At 39.6% G+C, this 18,972-nt stretch overlaps 1 protein-coding gene across 5 annotated transcripts in view; it reads left to right on the forward strand.

The window, feature by feature from the left end:
• The window catches only part of SWT1 (SWT1 RNA endoribonuclease homolog), a 107,945-nt gene extending 88,990 nt beyond the window's left edge, over positions 1–18,955 (forward strand). For 4 of the 5 annotated variants that reach the window (XM_059146278.1, XM_059146279.1, XM_059146281.1 and 1 more), the window contains exon 19: positions 13,122–18,955. In XM_059146278.1, coding sequence (XP_059002261.1) covers positions 13,122–13,251 — 130 coding nt within the window. In that variant the 3' untranslated portion in view covers positions 13,252–18,955. Of the gene's footprint in view, positions 1–492; positions 696–13,121 lie in introns of those variants that run through there. The other variant, XM_059146280.1, reaches the window with a different exon arrangement.
• The last annotated feature ends 17 nt before the right edge of the window (positions 18,956–18,972 follow it).

Below are 18,972 nucleotides of genomic sequence, written 5' to 3' on the forward strand. Positions count from 1 at the left end.
ATTTTATTATTATATTTCTTTACTAATATGAGATAGTTCATACATACCAGAAGAGCCGTGTGTGTGTGTGTGTGTGTGTGTGTATAAACATGGGTATAAGGTTTAACGTGGTTCTCAGTATTTTTGGTCTCAAGGCTCCTTTATATTTTACAAAATTGTTGAAGACCCCACAGACCTGTTTTCTGTGTGGGGTCATATCTATATTTGCTATATTAGAAATTTCAAAATAATAACTAATTAATTGCATGTTACGATAAGAAGCTTATAACTATGCAAAGAGTGAGATTCTTTATTTTTGTAAATCTCTTAATGTGTGGCTTCATAGAAGACAGATGGATTCCAATAGCTGCTTTTGAGTTTAGTCTGTTTTGATAATCACATGTCATGTATGACTGGAAAACTATCGTACATTCTTGCAAAAATGAGATTGCAAAAGGCAAATTGTGTCTTGGTCTTGTTATGAAAATAGCTTTGACCTCTTTGACCTCACAGACCCTTTGAAAGACTTATTCCCCAGACCAAGTTTTGAAGACAAACTAGTACAAAGACTACTCATGCCTATCATTCATTGGACAGAATAGACCTTTCCCCAGCCCTGAGTGGATCCTTCCTTCCAGCCTCTCCTTAGAGATTTTGTGTTTATATTCTCATCTTTGTGGATGTATGTGTCAATAAAATATGTTGATTTAATTTTACCTGCTTTTGTACTTAATGGTATCATATATACTCTTTTAAAAATAATTTATAGCATTCATATGTAACAAGAAAGGGGGAAGCAATATAAATCTGATTCTTTAATATACAGGGTGTACATGTCAAGCCCTCCAGTCCTGAGTGCCAGCAAACAAATTCATGAAGAACAAAAACCAACTTAACACTGTCAGTGTTGCCCTCCAGTCTTACACTCCCCGTTCCCGTCCTTCTTTTTTGACTCAACATTGAGATTCATTCATGTGGTGGCATGGAACAGTAGTTGGTATATAGTCAGTCCTACTGTGACATAATCTATTCATTCCTAAATATCATCTCCATGCTATGCAAAATCATGCCAGAGAAGGACACTTGGGAAAAATGGGTCTAAGGCACATCATTTAACCCACTGAGCCACCCAGGCGCCCCTATATTAAGGCACATCATTTAAAAACTCAAGAGATACATTAAAAAAGAAGGTAGGAACCTAATCAAAGTGGCATCTGTTTTACAACATGTTAAATGGCTAAAATAGAAATATGTAAATGTGACTATAAATCTGACCCTTTTTGTTGAAAAAGAACCAAAGTTTGCTTGTGGAAGTGGCCCTTGGAATGGTTACAGCTTGTGGGTCAGTGAGAGTGGTAGAAGGAAGGTTATCTGAAATTGAACGTAAAGCCGCAACACCCAAAGTGAATGAGATTCTGGTACATGTTTAAAGTGTGTGCACGTGTGTGTTTTGTGTATTCTTAAGTAGCTTGGTTGAGCTGGATAGTTTTCTCTGTTCCTCTGAAATTATATGTAAGAAAATGAAATTTGCATCATGTTCCATTTGTTCTTTGATACATCAGTGGTATTGGATCAAGTTCATGTGACGGTACTTCTACTGCCGTGTAATATGCCATTTCTGTCACTGAACCACAACTCATTTGCGACTTTTAACTTGCATATATATCTGTGTTGCTATAAAATTTTATGAGCAGGTACAGTGTTAACTATCAAGGTGCATCGGCTGTTAATCTAGACTGATAAATTTATTTGATGCCAAGACACAAGGATTGATAATTATACACAAATGTTATTAAGTACAGCTATAAAAGCTCACTTACTCACTAGATTAAGTTTTCCAAGAAAATCTAAAACCATTGGGCATGCATAGTCTGTAGTAGCTGGGAGTGAAAATGATTTTTTTACCTTCATCTTCAGACTGTCCCTCAGTTACACTCTACTATGGATCTTTACAGATAAGCCACATTGAAAGGTTTTGTGTACAAGAGATTTGTGTCAAAAGTATAACATCTGTTGGGGCACCTGTGGGGCTTAGTTCGTTAAACGCCCAACTCTTGATTTCCATTAAAGTCATGATCTCATTGTCATGAAATCCAGTCCCACATTGGGCTCTGTGTTGGGCATGGAGCCTGCTTAAGATTCTCTCTCTCCCCTTGCCCACCCCCTACTCTCTCTCTCTCTCTCTCTCTTTCTCTCTCTCTCTCTCTGCCCCCCACCAAATACATACATATATATAAATAAATAAAATAACATGTAGCAAACTCAGCAATACATTAAAAAAAGTCATTCACCATGATCACATGGGATTTATTCCTGGGTTGTGAGAGTAGTTTAATATTTGCAAATCAACTTAATACATCACATCAGTAAGAGAAAGGATAAGAACCATATGGTTATTTCAATAAACACAGAAAAGGCAGTTGACAAAGTTGACATCCATTCATGATAAAAACTTTTAACAAAGTAGGTTTAGAGGGAACATACCTCAACATAATAAAGGCTATCTGTGAGATGCTTACAGCTAATATCATCCTCAGTGGAGGAGAAATTGAGAGTTTTACCCCTGAGGTCAGGAACAAGACACTTTTTAAAAAAGATTTTATTTATTTGAGAGAGAGAGAGCACTCAAGGATGAGCAGGCAGAGGGGGGTGGGGAGCCACATGCTGGCCTCCATCCCAGAACCCCAAGATCATGACCTGGGCTGAGGGCAGCTGCTTAACCGACTGAGTCACCCAGGTGCCCCAGGAACAAGGCACTTTTATTAAATATAATACATTGTACAGAAAGTCCTAGCCACAGCAGCCAGACAACAAAAAGAAATAAAAGGCATCTAAATCAGCAAGGAAGTAGCCAGACTTTCACTATATGTAGAAAACCCTGAAGATTCCACCAAAAAACTACTAAAACTAGTAAGTGAATTCAGCAAAGTCACAGGATACAAAATCAATATACAGAAATTGTTGCATTTCTGTACACTAATAAGCAGTAGAAAGAGAAATTAAGAAGAATAATCCCATTTACAGTTGCACCAAAATTCATAAGGAATAAACCTAACCAAAGAGATAAAAAACCTGTACTCTGAAAACTATACAACACCGGTGAAAGAAATTGGAGATGACACAAAGAAGTGGAAAGGCACTCCATGCTCATGGACTAGTATGATATTATTCAAGTATCTATATTACCCAAAGCAGTCTACAGTTTTAATGCAATCCCTAACAAAATACCAAGAGCATTTTTCACAGAGTTAGAACAATCAAAATTTGTATGGAAGCTCAAAAGACCCCAAAAAACCAAAGCAATCTTAAAAAAGCAATGCAAAGCTGGAGGAATCGGTTTTGGACTTCAAGTTATATCACAGAGCTGTGGTGATCCAGACAGAATGGTCCCAGCACAAAAACAGACACACAAACCAATGGAACAGAATAGAAAACCCAGAAATGAACCCACAGCTATATGCTCAATTTCTCTTCAAGAAAGCAGGAAAGAACGTCCAGTGGGAAAAAGTCTCATCAACAAATGGTGCTGGAAATACTGGATCACTTTCTTACACTGTACATAAAAATAAATCCAAAATGGATTAAAGACCTAAATTGAGACAGGAAACCATAAATATCCGAGAAGAGAACACAGGCAGTAATTTCTCTGACATTGACCTGAGCAAACGTTTCTAGATATGTCTTCCGAGGCAAAGGAAACAAAAGGAAAAATAAGTTATTGGATGACATGAAAATAAAAAGATTCTGACAGCAAAAAAAAACAGTCAAAAAAACTGAAGGCAGCCTACTGAATGGGATAATATATTTGCAAATGACATATCCAGTAAAGTGTAAGTATCCAAAATGTATAAAGAACTTATAAAACTTAATAGCCCCCCCCCCGAATAATCCAAATGAAAGATGGGCAGAAGAGATGAACAGACGTTTCTGCAAAGAAGCCATACAGATGGCCATCAGACACATGAAAAGATGCTCAACATCACTCAGGGGAATGTAAATCAAAACTACAAGTTACCACCTCTACTGTCAGAATGGCTAAAATAAAAAATACAAGAAACAAATCAGGTGTTGATGAGGATGTGGAAAAAAAAGCAACACTTGTGCACTGTTGGTTGGAATGCAAACTGGGGCAGGCACTGTGGAAAACAGTATGGAGATTTCCTCAAACAGTTAAAAATAAAACTACGGTATGATCCAGTAATTGCACTACTGGGTATTTACCCAAAGAATACAAGGTCATTAATTCAAAGGAAGGATACATGTGTCCCTATGTTTATTGCAGCATTGTTTACAATAGCCAAGTTGTGGAAGCAGCTTCAGGGCCCATGAATAGATGAACAGATAATTGAATGGAACTCAGCCATCAAAAGAGAAATTTTGTCATTTGCAATGCCATGGATGAAGCTAGAGAGTATATTAATGCTAAGTGAAATAAATCAGTCAGAGAAAGACAAATACCTTATGATTTCACTCATCTGTGGAATTTTAAGAAACAAAACAAATGAGCAAAGGGAAAAAGAGAGAGGCCAACCAAGAGACAGACTCTTGCCTATAGAGAACAAACTGATGGTCACCAGATCGGAGATGGGTGAGGGGATGGCTGAAATACGTGATGGGGACGGAGGAGGGCACTTGCTGTGATGAGCACTGGGTGATGTAGGGAAGTGTTGAATCACTAAATTGTTCATCTGAAACTAATACTACACTGTAGGTTAGCTAACTGGAATTAAAATTAAAACTTAAAATATATAATGTCTGTCAATGTTGGCCAATATTTTTGAGTTGGGCACTTAACCAACTGAGCCACCCAGGCATCCCAACCTTAGTCATATTTGTGAAGGTAGAGAAAGCTCGCTGTGGAGACTTGGAGGGCAGAGTCCCTTGCAGGATGGCTCCAATCAGATGTCTTAAAATTATTTTGACTTTACTGTTGGAACAGTTGGGTTTTTTTTTAATGGGGTGGCATATTGAATATTCAGATTTGAAGTAGTTGTAGTTGGCTTTTTCTTTTTTGTCTTATCACTTTTTTACCAGGGATTTGAAGTATGATGTCAATTAATAAGCTCCCTCTTATACCCAAAAGGATGATTTTTGAAGAGAGATGAAATATATCTAATATCTTGAATACATAGAAAAATGGCAATTGCTGCTTAGAAGGCTTTTGGCAAAGAGCTTTTAGATTTGTTATTGTGTTGTTGTTTTTTTTTAAATTATGTGCTGTCTCCGGAATGACCAGTAGCTCTCAGACTTGCCTCAGATGTGCTCTGTGGCTTGTGGTTTTCAAATAAGCTGCTGAATGAGAGAGGTCCTTTTGGTTTCTGTGGCATACTAGACACAGGGCCAGATGCACCAGAGGAAAGGTGGCAGAATTTTTCTGGGACACAGAGTTGAAAACAGAAGAATAACTTAACTTGCAGACAGCGGACCACTTTGGGGAATGCTGAGGAAGATGATTACTTATGTTGTCTGATTTAGAAATCTGGCTTTTTTTTTTTTAAGATTTTATTTATTTATTAGACATAGCAAGAAAGATCACAAGTAGACGGGGACGGGGCGGTGGGGGGGGGGAAGCAGGCCCCCTGCTGAGCAGAGAGCCCGATGTGGGGCTTGATCCCAGGACCCTGAGATCATGACCTGAGCTGAAGGCAGAGGCTTAACCCACTGAGCCACCCAGGCTCCCCTGGCTTTTTTTTTTTTTTTTTTTTTTTAATTTATAAAATGTTCGTGGTGAAAGAGGAGACTGTTGATATGCCTACCACCACATTTATTGAAACAGAGAAGTAATTCAATAGCTCAAGAACAGAAAACTCTCTCATAGGTTCTGATAAAGTAAGGAAATAAGGTTCAGAATGCAAGTAGCTTTGATCAGACATTGAATTCCAAGACCCAGCAGATAGAACCTTGATGTTTATGTCTATAAATAAGTTTGTGTTTTGTCTTCTGTAGTTCGTAGAATTTTCCAGAGGGCTTTTGTGCTTGTGCTGCCGCTTACCCTGAGCAGACAAGGAGCTGGCCTAGAATATCCAAGATGGTAAATTAATAAGATAATCAAATAGATGGCCAAACAAGTATCCTGGGTGATCACTTTCATATGGATGAGAAATAAGGTAGCTGCAGCCTGCAGTTTGCTTTGTTTGCCCTGAGAGTGCCCGAACCGCGTATTCTAGCATGTGGGCAAGGCCAGTCTCGAAGGTCACTTTTTTCTGTCTGAAATGCAAGTTAGTTGTGACATCAGCATCCTGAAGTAACATCCAGACAGTATGCTGCCTAAACCGGCCTGTGAGTCAGAAGCTGCTTGCTTTTCCTTAGGGCAGGTGCTTTTGGGAATGACTGCTTTCTGATGCCAGGAATCAACTCCATGGTAGTATCTTCTAGATTACCTTAGAGTTGTAGTTCACTTCCTTGTGGTTCCTGGGCCTGAGTATCAGCAGCATCTGGGGACTTGGAAGAAATGCAGACTCGAAGACTCTACCCTGAACCTTCTGTGTCAGAAACTCTGGAGGGTGGAGCCCGGCCGTCTGTGTTGTCCACGCCTGCAGGAAACAATCCAGTTGGAGAATCCTTGCATTAAATGAACCACCTGGTCTGTCCAAGAAGCCTTAGACAGAAAAGAGCCATGGAGAAAAGTAATCTGCAAACTACATTTAGCGCTTCAACACTTCTGCTTTAATTAGAAGAGAAAGACTGTTTTCTGTGTCTGTAGGTAGCAGTAATAGTTTGCAGTAAACTCAACTAATTTTTTTTTTAAGATTTTATTTATTTGACAGAGAGATAAGAGATCACAAGTAAGCAGAGAGGCAAGGCTGACGGAGAGGGGGAAGCAGGCTCTCCACTGAGCAGGGAGCCGGATGCGGGGCTTGATCCCAGGACTCTGGCATCATGACCTGAGCTGAAGGCAGCTGCTTAACCCACTGAGCCACCCAGGCTCATTATTTATGACAGAAGTTACTACAAAATAAACATAGGCACTTTTTTCTTTTTTTTTTAATTGAGATAAAAGTCGCATAAAAGAATTAGCCATTATAAAGTGTACCGTTTAGGGATATTTAGTGCATTCACTCTCTTGTGCAAGTCATCCCCTCTCTCGGTTCCTGAGACATCCTCGTCGCCCCAGAGGAAAGTCTGATGCCCAGAAAGCCTTTATTCCGCCTTCCTCCCTTCCCCCAGACCCTGCAACCCCTCATCGGCTTTCTCTCTATGGATTTGTGTGTTTTGAATGTCTCTTACAAATAGAATCCTACAACCCGTGACCTTTTGTATCTGGTTTCTGTGACTTAGCTTCATAGTGTTGAGGGTCATCTATGTTGTAGCATGTGTCAGTATTTTCGCTGCTTTCCTGGCCCAGTGAGACTCCATTGTGTGGACAGGCCGTGCTGTGTTTCTCGACTCGTCTGTTGATGGACATCGGGATAGTTTTCACTTTTGGACTGTTGTGAAGTGTTGCTGTTTGCATACAAGCATTTGCATTCTTCCAGTTCCTTCAGATTGGGGGTGGGGGGTATATGTACCTGAGAGTGGAATTCTGCATTTAACTTGTTGAGGAGCTACTGCCTTTTTTCCCTGGTAGCTGCACTGTTTTACCTTCCCACCAGCAATAGATGAAGGTTCCAGTTTTTCTGGATCCTTCACAAAATTTATTTTCTTTTATTTATTTATATTTTGATGACAGCTGTCCAAATGAGTGTGAAGTGTGATCTCTTGATTTTGATTTGTATTTCCCTAAGTTCTGATGATGTGGAGCATCTTTCCATGTGCTTATTGTCTGTCTTTGGAGAAATGTCTACGCAAGTCCTTTGCCCATTTTTCAGTGGGCCATTTTCTTGCTGTTGTTGAGTTATAAGAAATCTTTCTGAGGAGTCTGGCTCCAAGCCAGAATCCTACTTGTGACCTTCCAGGCCTGACATGAGGTGTTTCCAAGGCTTTGTCTGGTGGGCTCCCCTGGGGAAAAAGCTGTGTTCCCCATTCCAGATTTTGCACACAGCCAGCGTATGGCTCTCTTCTGGAGAGAGTTATGGGCAAAGCCCAGGCCCCCTCCCCCTAAGCTTGCATGCATATCTGCATTCCTAGCCCAGGCAACTTCCATTTGGTGGTGTCCTTATTGGGGGCTTTGGCTGAGGCATCTCTCAGGCACTTCTGAGAATTTTTTGGAGGCCTTGGCCGAGGTATTTTTCTCCTCTCTGACCCAATGGGTTTCTATTCCTTTTTCCTTTGCTATGTTCTGAATGTTTGTGTCCCTCCCGAATTCATATGTTGAAATCCTGTTGCCCAAAGTGATGGTCTTAGAAGGTGGGGCCTTTGGGAGGTGATTAGGTCATGAGGGTTGAGCCTCATGAATGGAGTTAATAATGCTCTCATAAAACAGGGCTGTCACCAGAATGTGACCCTGATGGTGCCTTGATCTTGGGCTTCCAGTCTCCAGAACTGTGAGAAATTAATTTCTGTTGTTTATAAGCCTCCCACTCTTGGTATTTTGTTATAGTAGCTGGAATGACCTAAGACCCCCACCTCTCAGTCCCCTGGGTCCATGAAGAGATAGGAGCCTTACTTTTGGGATCCTCAGCAATGAGATTATGTCCCCTGTCTGCACTATATATCATCTGGACCTAAGCCAGTTCCATTCTTTAAGGAAAAATGGAGCACTAGGGCACTGGCACCTTTAACTTTGTCTCTTGTTTGCAGTGTCACAGTAAATGAAAAATGTTGATTTTATTTTCAGTTTAGCTTCTTGTTCTTATTAACCAGCATGGTACCTGGCAGCTTGATGTGTTACATGTTCTGGGTATTAGACTCCATCAGATATATAATTTGCAAATACTTTCTCTCTATACATTGTCTTTTCACTTCTTTGATAGCACTCTTTGATACACAAAAGTTCTTAATTTTTTTAAAGATTTTATTTATTTGAGAATGAGAGAGAAAGAGAGAGAGCATGGGGGGGAGGGTCAGAAGGAGAAGCAGGCTCCCTGCTGAGCAGGGTGCCCGACCAGGGACTCGATCCTCGGACTCCAGGATCATGATCTGAGCTGAAGGTAGTTGCCCAACCAACTGAGCGACCTAGGGACCCAAAAGTTTTTAATTTTGTTGAAGTCCAATTTGTGTGTTTTTTCTTGTATTTCCAGGGCTTTTGGTATCATATCTAACAGTCCACTGCCAAAGCTAAACTCATGAATGTTTCTAGAATTTTATTATTTAGCTCTTACAGTTAGGTCATTGATGCATTTTTTGAGTTGATTTTTGTATATGATGTGAGGTAGGGGTCTGACTTTGTCCATTTGCTTGTGGATATCAAGTTGTCCTAGCACCAAATGTTGAAGAGAAAAAAAAAGTTTGTTTTTTTTTTTCCCCCCCATTGAATGATCTTGGCACCCTTGTTGAAAATCAGTCAACCATGTATTTGAGATTTATTTCTGGGCTTTAAGTTTGTTCCTTTGGTCTGTATGTCTGTATGCCAGTACCACTGTTTTGATTAAAGTTGCTTTGTATTTTGAGTTTTCAAAATTGGGAAGTGGGAGTCCTCTAAACACTGTTTTTCAAGATTTGACTATTTGGGGTCCCTTGCAATTCAATGTGAATATTTGGATCAATTTTTGTAAAAAAAAAGATTGGGAGTTTGATAAGGATTTTGTTGACTCTGTAGATTGTCTTGGGGAGTATTATCATTGTCTTCCAATTCATAAGCATGGTATGCCACTAGTTTAGGTCTTTAATTTCTTTTGGCAATGTTTTATGGGTTTTAGTGTACAAGTCTTATGCCTCTTTGAAGTTATTTCTAGGTGTTTTACTTTTTTTCATGCTATTGTAAATGGAATTGTCATTTCCTTTTCTAAGTGTCCATTTCTAGTGTATGGAAATGCAGTTAGGGTGCCTGGGTGGCACCCAGTTAAGCATCTGACTCTTGGTTTTGGCTCAGATCTTGATCTCAGGGTGGTATGCTCGAGCCCTGCGTGGGGCTCTGCACGCAGTCCAGAGTCAGCTTGAGATTCTCTCTCTCCCTGTCCCCCTTCCCCACTTGCTCTTGCTCTCTCAATAAAATAAATAAATAAATATTAAAAAAAAAAAAAAGAAAGAAAAATGCAATTGATTTTTTTGTTTGTTGATTGAATTAGCTTATTCTAACTGGTATTTTGTGGTTTCTTTAGTATCTATAAATAGGGATAATTTTACCTCTTTGATTATAATTTGTATGTTTATTATTATTTGTTTTTTGTGCCTAATTGCTCTGGCTAGAATTTTCAGTACAGTGTTGAATAGAAGTGGTGATACGTGGGCATCCTTGTCTTGTTCACGATTTTAGGGGGAAAGCTTTTCGTCTTTACTATTGAATATGCTGTTAGCTGTTATGCTATTTTTTTATTAGCGTTACATTGTATTCCATTTTCCTTCATTTGAGATATACACTGCAAATAAATAGAAAAGTTCAGAGATTTGTAAAACAAATATCCAATGTAGACTTTCTTCTTGAACCTAGAAAGAATTTTGGAAAAACTGTCATTAGATCATTTAAGTTCACTACTGCCATGCCATTTTGACAAAAGTAGCCATGGACATGAATCAGATAACCACTAAAATTATTTTTAAATTGATTTGCTCAAATTTCCAGTTTATTTTGACCTGAGACTTGGTCAAAGCGAGTTTGATACCCATAATAGGACAATTCAGGGAAACTGGCAGTTTTGTAGAAATCTCTTGAGCCACATAGAATTACAGAACTAGAAGCAAATTCCAGTCTTGAGCTCTCTTCCAGAACAGAGTAGGAGTTGGGATTGTTTAGTTTGCAAAAGAGAAATACGACCACTATGAGACATAAAATATTTGTACTCTGAGATAATGAGTCTTTTTTTGAATTTAGGCAACTCATGTCAGAGAATGGTGTTTTTTTTTGTTTTGTTTTTTTTTTTTTTTAAGATTTCACTTATTTATTTGACAGAGAGAAATCACAAGTAGATGGAGAGGCAGGCAGAGAGAGAGAGGGAAGCAGGCTCCCTGCTGAGCAGAGAGCCCAATGTGGGACTCGATCCCAGGACCCTGAGATCATGACCTGAGCCGAAGGCTGAGGCTTAACCCACTGAGCCACCCAGGCGCCCCTTAAAGATTTTATTTATTTACTTGAGAGAGAGACAGTGAGAGAGAGCATGAGCGAGGAGAAGGTCAGAGGGATAAGCAGACTCTCCATGGAGCTGGGAGCCTGATGCGGGACTCGATCCCAGGATTCCGGGATCATGACCTGAGCCGAAGGCAATCGTCCAACCAACTGAGCCACCCAGGCGTAGAGAATGGTTTTTTTGTTTTTGTTTTGTTTTGTTTTTATGTCCAAGGAAGAACTTTCTAGAAATTAAGAGAGACGAAATGGGCTACCTCTCAGAATTGTGTGTGCTCTCACAACTTGGTGAAAGCCAACATGATATGACTCAACCAGAAATGCTGCAGAATATTATGCAAAGGCATTAAGGTGCCCCCACATCTGATATTCTGCCAGTCTACATAAAAGCCCTGGGGATAAGGAACTTAAGAATTCCTGTCTTAATACAGTAGAGACCAAGCGTACACGATGAAAAACACATGCTACTTTCCTCAGTCAGCAATAACAACTTGCTGCAGAAGAGAGAATCTGTAGGTGATAATCCCCTGTGAGAATGCTGACTCACACACACGAAGACACCAGATGCCAGTAGGATGAAAAGAGGAGACAGAGCTTACTTCTAAACTGTGAGAGGAGGGGAAAAAAGAAGGAAGACAAGACACAGAAATAGGTTCAAAGTCTAGTTGTACAGGGTTCCCCCTACCACATGTGGAATAAATCACCAAGAGCAGGAATGGGCCCTTTTTGTTTCATTTTTAAGTTTATGAGAAAACTTACTTGTGTTAGATAATTTATGAGAAAACTAAGATGGTATTTCATGCAGTTTTTCTAAAATCCTTTCTAGGTACAAGAAGAAAATCTAGTGGGTATTTGTTTTACAACATCTCTCCTATTTGGGGATCTCTTAGGGTCTTCCAAAAATCATTTTCTGAGTAGTTATGAAGAATTGACGGCAACATAACATTACTTGTAAGCACCGTAAATATAGGAAACAGGACTAGAGCAACACAAAACCAAAAGTCAGCTTTTAGGCAGTGTCAGAGAAACCACACATCTTGAGGAAGTGAAGCTGCTCAAAATATGGTGTATTTCCTTTTGCTGTCACTACCACCTCTCGTCCTAATCCCTGAATTCCGAAGGGGGGTGGGGCAGTGGAGAGAGGTGGCTAGTGGTCCTCCCCAACACAGTGGAAATGGCCAGAGCATCTTAGAAGCCAAGAAACTAATAGCAGTGTAATTTACATTTAAAAACCGGCCATTTCTCCAACACCTAATGTGCCAGATACTTTCACTGGTTATTCTTCGTGAGCTTATATAGACCATCTCCCAGTAGACTTAAATAGGTTTCCATGAGATTTGGACTCTAGACATCAGATGTGGTGGGTTGGTGCTCTGATGACTTGCACATCCCGTAGTTTGTAGGCCCAAGTCAGCTTCTGAGAGACAAACTAGGCTTAGTCTTAGATAAAACTCCGAGTTGGCATGGCGTATAATAGGCATTGCTCCCTGCTTCCCTGCCTCTGGCTCAGAGTAATTAGTTAATACTCATTTGTTAATTTAGCAGTTCTTTTTAAGAGCCGAAGCTCTGTCCACTTGCCATCTCCTCTCCATTATCTGCTCCTGTCAGGAGGTGTACCCTCTTAGTATCCTCCAGGCTACTCGTTCTTTTGTTAAGACAACACTCTGTGATCTAGGCTACAGCATTGCTTATGCTTTGGATTAGAATGCCATCTCATCAGCCCATCTCCTGCTGGGAGAAGTCCCTTAGAGACCATACAAAGGACTATTTTTAAGCATCCAACTTTGCTTGTTTGCAGGAGGTCTGCCATGGGAACCCTTAGTCCCGAATTCTAGGAATTGTACCAAGATCTTTTCCATGTTGACTGAGAAATCTGTGCTACTAAGTGCTTATCTCCCCCATGCTGTTTTGTCTGTACTAAGAAACTATAACTCTTAACTGTCAAAGAATGTATTCAAATCCCAGTGTTGTCCTCTTGTATTAATACTTTTTCATTTATCTAACTGGCTGTCTGGCAGTGATTTAACATTTCTTTATCCCCTAGGGAAAAGTTAACCATTGGATGCCACCAGCTGGTTGAGATGGAATGTTCCATGCAGCAGTGCAGTGCCTCTGTCTATAGGGAGGCCCAAAGCAGGGGATGGTGTGAAGACACGCTCAACTATAGGACCTAAATGCTGATCTGTAACTTCAAAGGAATTGCAGTTGTCTTCAAGAACAAGAGTAGCCTTCAGCCTTTTGAGTCAAACCCAAGAGACTTGTAAAAAATGCCTCATAGGTACAAGAAGGTGGTTGCCTATTGCTGAAAATCTCATTGCAGTTCTAAAAAGCCTAAATGCATCCATTGTGGGATAAACTATGGACTCAACTCATTGGAGTTAACAGTACTTCCCTACCTCTACTCCGGACACTGAGCCAGTTTGTCTGAAGGAAAGGAGAGCCATCTTTTTAATCATCTTACGGCAGGAGCCCCTTTGGCATCTGTGGATGGCCTGGGGGCAGGGGATTCCCATCTCTCTCAACCCTAAGCATGGGTCCATGACCAGAGACACTTCCAAACCTCAAGAATTAGGACACGGCCATGCTCACCCTGCCACACAAGAAATCTTACCCTGGGCTGTTTTAAGATCAAATCGTCTTCCCTATAGACCTGATGAACTTAACACATGTCCCTTCCACTTCCGCTAAGGTAATGTAAGTAGAATTTTTACTTCAGCTTGTACTTGCTATATAGTTTTCTTCTCTTCTTCCCTGGGTTTGTCACTTTTCAGTGCAATTCTAATGGGAAGAGCAGGGGAGACCTCTATACTGATTTTTCCCTTAAATGTGAAGGAGCATGGATTTATGGGAGTAGGTGGCAGGGAATTCATATTTGCCTCTAGCTAAACCAAGTGTTATAGTTGATTTCTTAGTTATAGAGTAAGCTGGAAATCCTTGTTTACTAGAGCATATTATGCTTTTGTTAATACAGTAGATTAAATCTAATTTGCTATTCTATGGTGTTAATTTATTTTTTACAAAACAATAAATTTTATTTTTAGTACAATTTTGCTTTTTCATTTTACTTCCAAATTGTGTTTCTGAACTGTGACAAGGTATGATGATAAATCAGCCCTCTCCAGTAAAAGAGAATCTACCCAAGATGCTCGCAGTCAGTCTCTGCAGGACCCACTGAGCTGTATGTTTGCATCGGAAGCCGCACCCCTACCTGGGGCTCCAATGACATTAGGGATAGGGATAAGAGCCATGTGGGAGAAGCTTCCAGAGGATCTTCGCTCTCTGCAAAAAACATTCCCTCCACCCTGAAGTTTTTTCAGATCTTTAACCCTCAGCTGCTTCTGGTGGTGGTTCCTGGGCTTTGGTTCTGCTGTTGCCTCCCTCTCCTTTTTGCCTCTTATCTTTTTAACATAGGTTGTGATTTTTAGGAATTTCTCTCCTGCACTTTCACATGTGCATATAGATTTTATCTTAGTTTATGTATCTTTTCCTTTGTACAGTAATTTGTCAATTTCAACCTCCAAATTTTTAAATATTTTACTGATATGTGAAGATGTTTTCCTCTGACTTCCTAGTCTTTTTGTTCTTTTTAAACATTCTTTTAAACATGTTTAGGCTTTGTTTCTTTGAAATGTCAGGTTTCTTTGGTGCCTTTTTTTCTAATTGTAACCGTTTTTTTTTTTTTTTAATCTAATCTTAATTTTATACTTTAACTATTATACTGTACTTTTCTGTTACATGCTAGTATAATGCAGTTTAGGATTCCCTCTCCCTTCCTCTTTCTTTTTTGGATCTCTCCTCTGGATTGAGATAACTCAGTTGACCTAAGGATCATAAACTCTACCTTGCAAAACACGTTTGTTTTGGTGGAAGATCCTTGGGAGAGGAACTTAACAGTTCTAAAATCTCCATTCTTCATTATGTATGCCTGTTGTATTTTGGGTAGAAGCCATCCTAAGCATGCCAGTAGGGACAGATGAGGGAAGTCAACACAGGGGAAGGGGTTTTCTACATGATGCCTTTGGCCTTGCCTTAGTGAGGAGTCCTTAATAACTTCATGAGGGACATCCATGAGGATTATCCCAGCAAAGTTTCTGGCACCATTTTCCACTAGCCTTTTCCAGTTTACTTTTACCAAAGATAATGCACTTCCTGAGATTAGGGAGGATCCTTTGGGTGTAGCAGCCCCAGCAATTCCAGCATTCTGGGCCAAGGGAATGCTGGTGTTTCGTGCCCTACTGGGATTTTGTTAGTCCCTGTAGTAAGCAATTTGCGACTGCACAGATTAGAACCTCACAGATGGTCAACTTCAGTTTCCTGTTGTGGTCTTTGCCTGTCACCTGAAGGGCAAACCTGAAGCTTGTTTCCTTTATCTTTTGACCGTCACCTTCAGGGAGAACGGGAATCTTTTCACTCTTTAGGGTAGACCCAGATTTCTTTAGATGGGTGTCTTGATCTACCTCGGATCACTTTGTTTGTACTTTCTGACAACCCACCCATCTCCTGGAGCCCTTTTGAAACATCCTTTCTTATCCAATGAGTCAGCATGAATTTCTCTTTTCTTTTTAAGAGGGAATATATCTCACTGTTGAGAAATTAAATACATCTTCCACTCTCAGTAAGTGATGCCACGCAAAGCCCTTTTCTGGTTTAGACTGAATTGACAGGCCAGTCAGCCTCCCAGTTAATGGCTCTTTGGCTATTTTACCAATAAAACCCACTCCAGTGAAAACACCACTATGAACTTGAACAATTACCAGCTATGAAACTATTAAGGTGAGGTGGCTCAGTGCCCCTATCTACAAACTTGTTGTCTCACATGTTAATTCTTTTAGTTCTAATCTTTCCTTAGCTTTTGCAATTCTACTGTAGTCTGATGGTTATGGGTTAAACTACATTAGCTCGGTATATAATCCTTGCAAGGCCAGTGGCAATCAATGGTTCCCGGCTGGGATTTCCAGCAAGGTAAAATAGGCTGTTTCCTAGTCCCCCTTTTAGAGCCTTCTCCTTTAAAGGTTTGATACCTTTTGGGGGGCACCTGGGTGGCTCAAGTGATTCAGCAACTAACTCTTGGTTTTAGCTCAGGTGGTGGTTTCAGGGTCCTGGTATTGAGCCCCACATTGGGCACCATGCTCAGCAGAGCCTGCTTGTCCCTCTCCCTCCATTCCTCCTCCTGCACGCTAAGAAAAAAAAAATTTTTTTTTTAAGGTTTGGTGTCCCTTTGGTTAAACTAGTTTTGAGTTTTGCCAAAACACAATTGCATCATCACCAGCATGATTAAAATATGAATTCCATTGCTCCACAAGACTTCATCTTTTTAATTCCCAAGTAGTATTTCATTGCATGGATGCACCAAATTACCCATTCAGCAGCTGGAAGGCTGTTTGAGTTGGTGACTGAATAAAGCCGCTATACTCACATACAGGTTTGGGAGTGAACAGGTTCTCATTTCACTTGGGTCAATACCTAGGTAAGTGATTACTGTGTCATAGGGTATTTTGTCGGAAACTGCCAGTTTTCCAAAAGGGACCTTCCAATTTTGATTCCTCCAGCAATTTGAGTTCCATTGATCTGCATCCCAACCAGAATTTGATACTGTTTTAACAGGTGTGTATGTAACTCTACTGTCCCCATTTCCCCAGTTTAGGACAGTGGGCATCTTTTCATGTGCTTATTGGAATCCATTTATTTGGTAAAGTGTCTTGTTTAAATCTTTTCCCCATTTACTTGTTGTTGTTGAGTTCTGGGTACCAGTCATTATCAGGCATTTTCGTTCAAGCCTGGACCTTTAAAGACTCAGTACCACCTGTTTGAGACAAAACACTTGCTTAATGCAATCAATTTCATCAATTCAATTTTATCAGTTTTATCAATTATAAGATCTAGAGATCTTTGATTTGGGAGTAGCCTTAATGGATAGTTGGCCCTGCTAATTACTGAACTAGTTACATTTGGTAGGTGCCTTTCAACTTTTAATCTGGCAGCTTATTCACTTGCTGTACATTTCATTCAGCTCATCTTGTGTCATCCCTCATTTCTTTCTTTCATCCAAGTTTGGTACTGTGTGTCCCTTTTTCCCAAGCTAAAATTACTCCCTTTGCTCACTTTGAGCAAATGTGTAGCCATCTATTCAGACATATACCCTTTTTAGATTCTTAAAATCCCCCCAGGTATCAACCCTATACACACTTAGTAACTGAGCTTTTGCTTCTCGCTCTTATTCAACCCACAGGAACACATGGAGTGTGAAGCTTCAATATTCTGTTGGCCATTGTGCTAGGACTTGTTGCTCAGTGCATCATTTTACAACTGAGAACATTCTGGTTTCACTATGAAAGAAACTGGTACTTCAGAGAATTCCTTGTTAACCTACTCATGCTTCCTTCCTATTTCTTGATTTTAAAAAAATGAATAAATGTGACATGTAACACTGTTAAGTTTAGGGTGTATAGCTTACTTTGATGCATTTATATATTGCAACATGAATGCCATGGAGTGATACTTACCACATTACATAATTATAGCATCACATTATCTATACTCATCATACTGCACATTAGATCTCAGGTTTATTTATTACTCATTACAAGTCTGTACCCTTAAACACCATCACTCTTCTCCAACCCCCCCCCCCCCCAATCCTCTGGTAACCACCATTTTACTACATACATTGATGTTTCCTTGCGTTTCCCTTTTTCTTTTAGTTTTTTTAAAATCACCCAGTTAATACACCTATAGTCATTTAATGAAAGACTCTTCAAATCCTTTTTTAGAACCAAGTAGGATACAAATAAATGACAAAGATTATAAGGACAAAATTTTCTGTGATCTCATATTCTTCCAAAGGCAACGCTGAAGTTGCAGAAATACCCTCCAGGGACTCTTTCTGTTACTTTCTTCAGTTTTAAGAATTTTAAGATCTGGAGAAATCACAGGGTACATATCCGAGAGTATTAAGCAAGGATTGTAGTACTGTATCACACTTCCAGATCCAATTTTTTCCTCTAGAATAGAAGGAATTATTTTTTAAAAAATTAACATATAATGTATTATTTATTTCAGGGGTACAGGTCTGTGAATCAATAGTCTTACACAATTCACAGCACTCTAAAAGATAAGGAATTCTAAAACATGTTGAAAGGGAAAGCATGTAAGATGTACTAGAGGCCAAAAATCAAAACCCTACAATAAAATTCATGTGTGAGTATAACAAATTATTAATTCAAGCAGGTATTTTATGGTTTTGCTACTGTTTTAGTCATCTAGTACATTTAAGGTATAGGGTAGTTATTACCAGTGTTCTTTCTAAACTACCCCCAAAACCCATACTGATGGTAAAAACATTTTTTAAATTTTCTCCTTCCCTCAAGAAAAACATGTACCTTTTAGATGGAAATAAATATAAACAAATGGTCAATGAGCACTTTCCCTCCCCTTTATGGGAGCTTCTAACATACTTAAAAAACATACTTTTAACCACCAAACTACCTGTTTGGCATCAATAATATAGAAAAACTCTGACCCAGAGTATTCACACCTATTATTTGCTTAATGCTACTTAGGAATTAAGAAGTAATTTCAAATATTTCACTGCTGAATCCCCCAACTAAGATTTTATTTCCTTGGCCTAAACAGAACATATACAGATCCATTTAAAAAAACAGTCATCCTACAAGGCAAATTCAAATCTGCCAACCTGCTTTTAATCCAGAACCAAACCAGCAATAAATAAAGTCATTTACTACATAGCCACCAGGGTGAGCTTTCTTGATGGTGCTTTATGGAATAAATGAAAGAAGGTGTCTAAGTACCAGTGGAACAATTTTCTTTCTAACCCAAGTTAGCCACTGGTTGTCATCTTGTCCTAGTTGGCTCGTTAGATTCTTACGTGTTGGTCT

This window comes from Mustela lutreola, chromosome 14 (assembly GCF_030435805.1).
Source record: "Mustela lutreola isolate mMusLut2 chromosome 14, mMusLut2.pri, whole genome shotgun sequence".
Classification (NCBI taxonomy): domain Eukaryota; kingdom Metazoa; phylum Chordata; class Mammalia; order Carnivora; family Mustelidae; genus Mustela; species Mustela lutreola.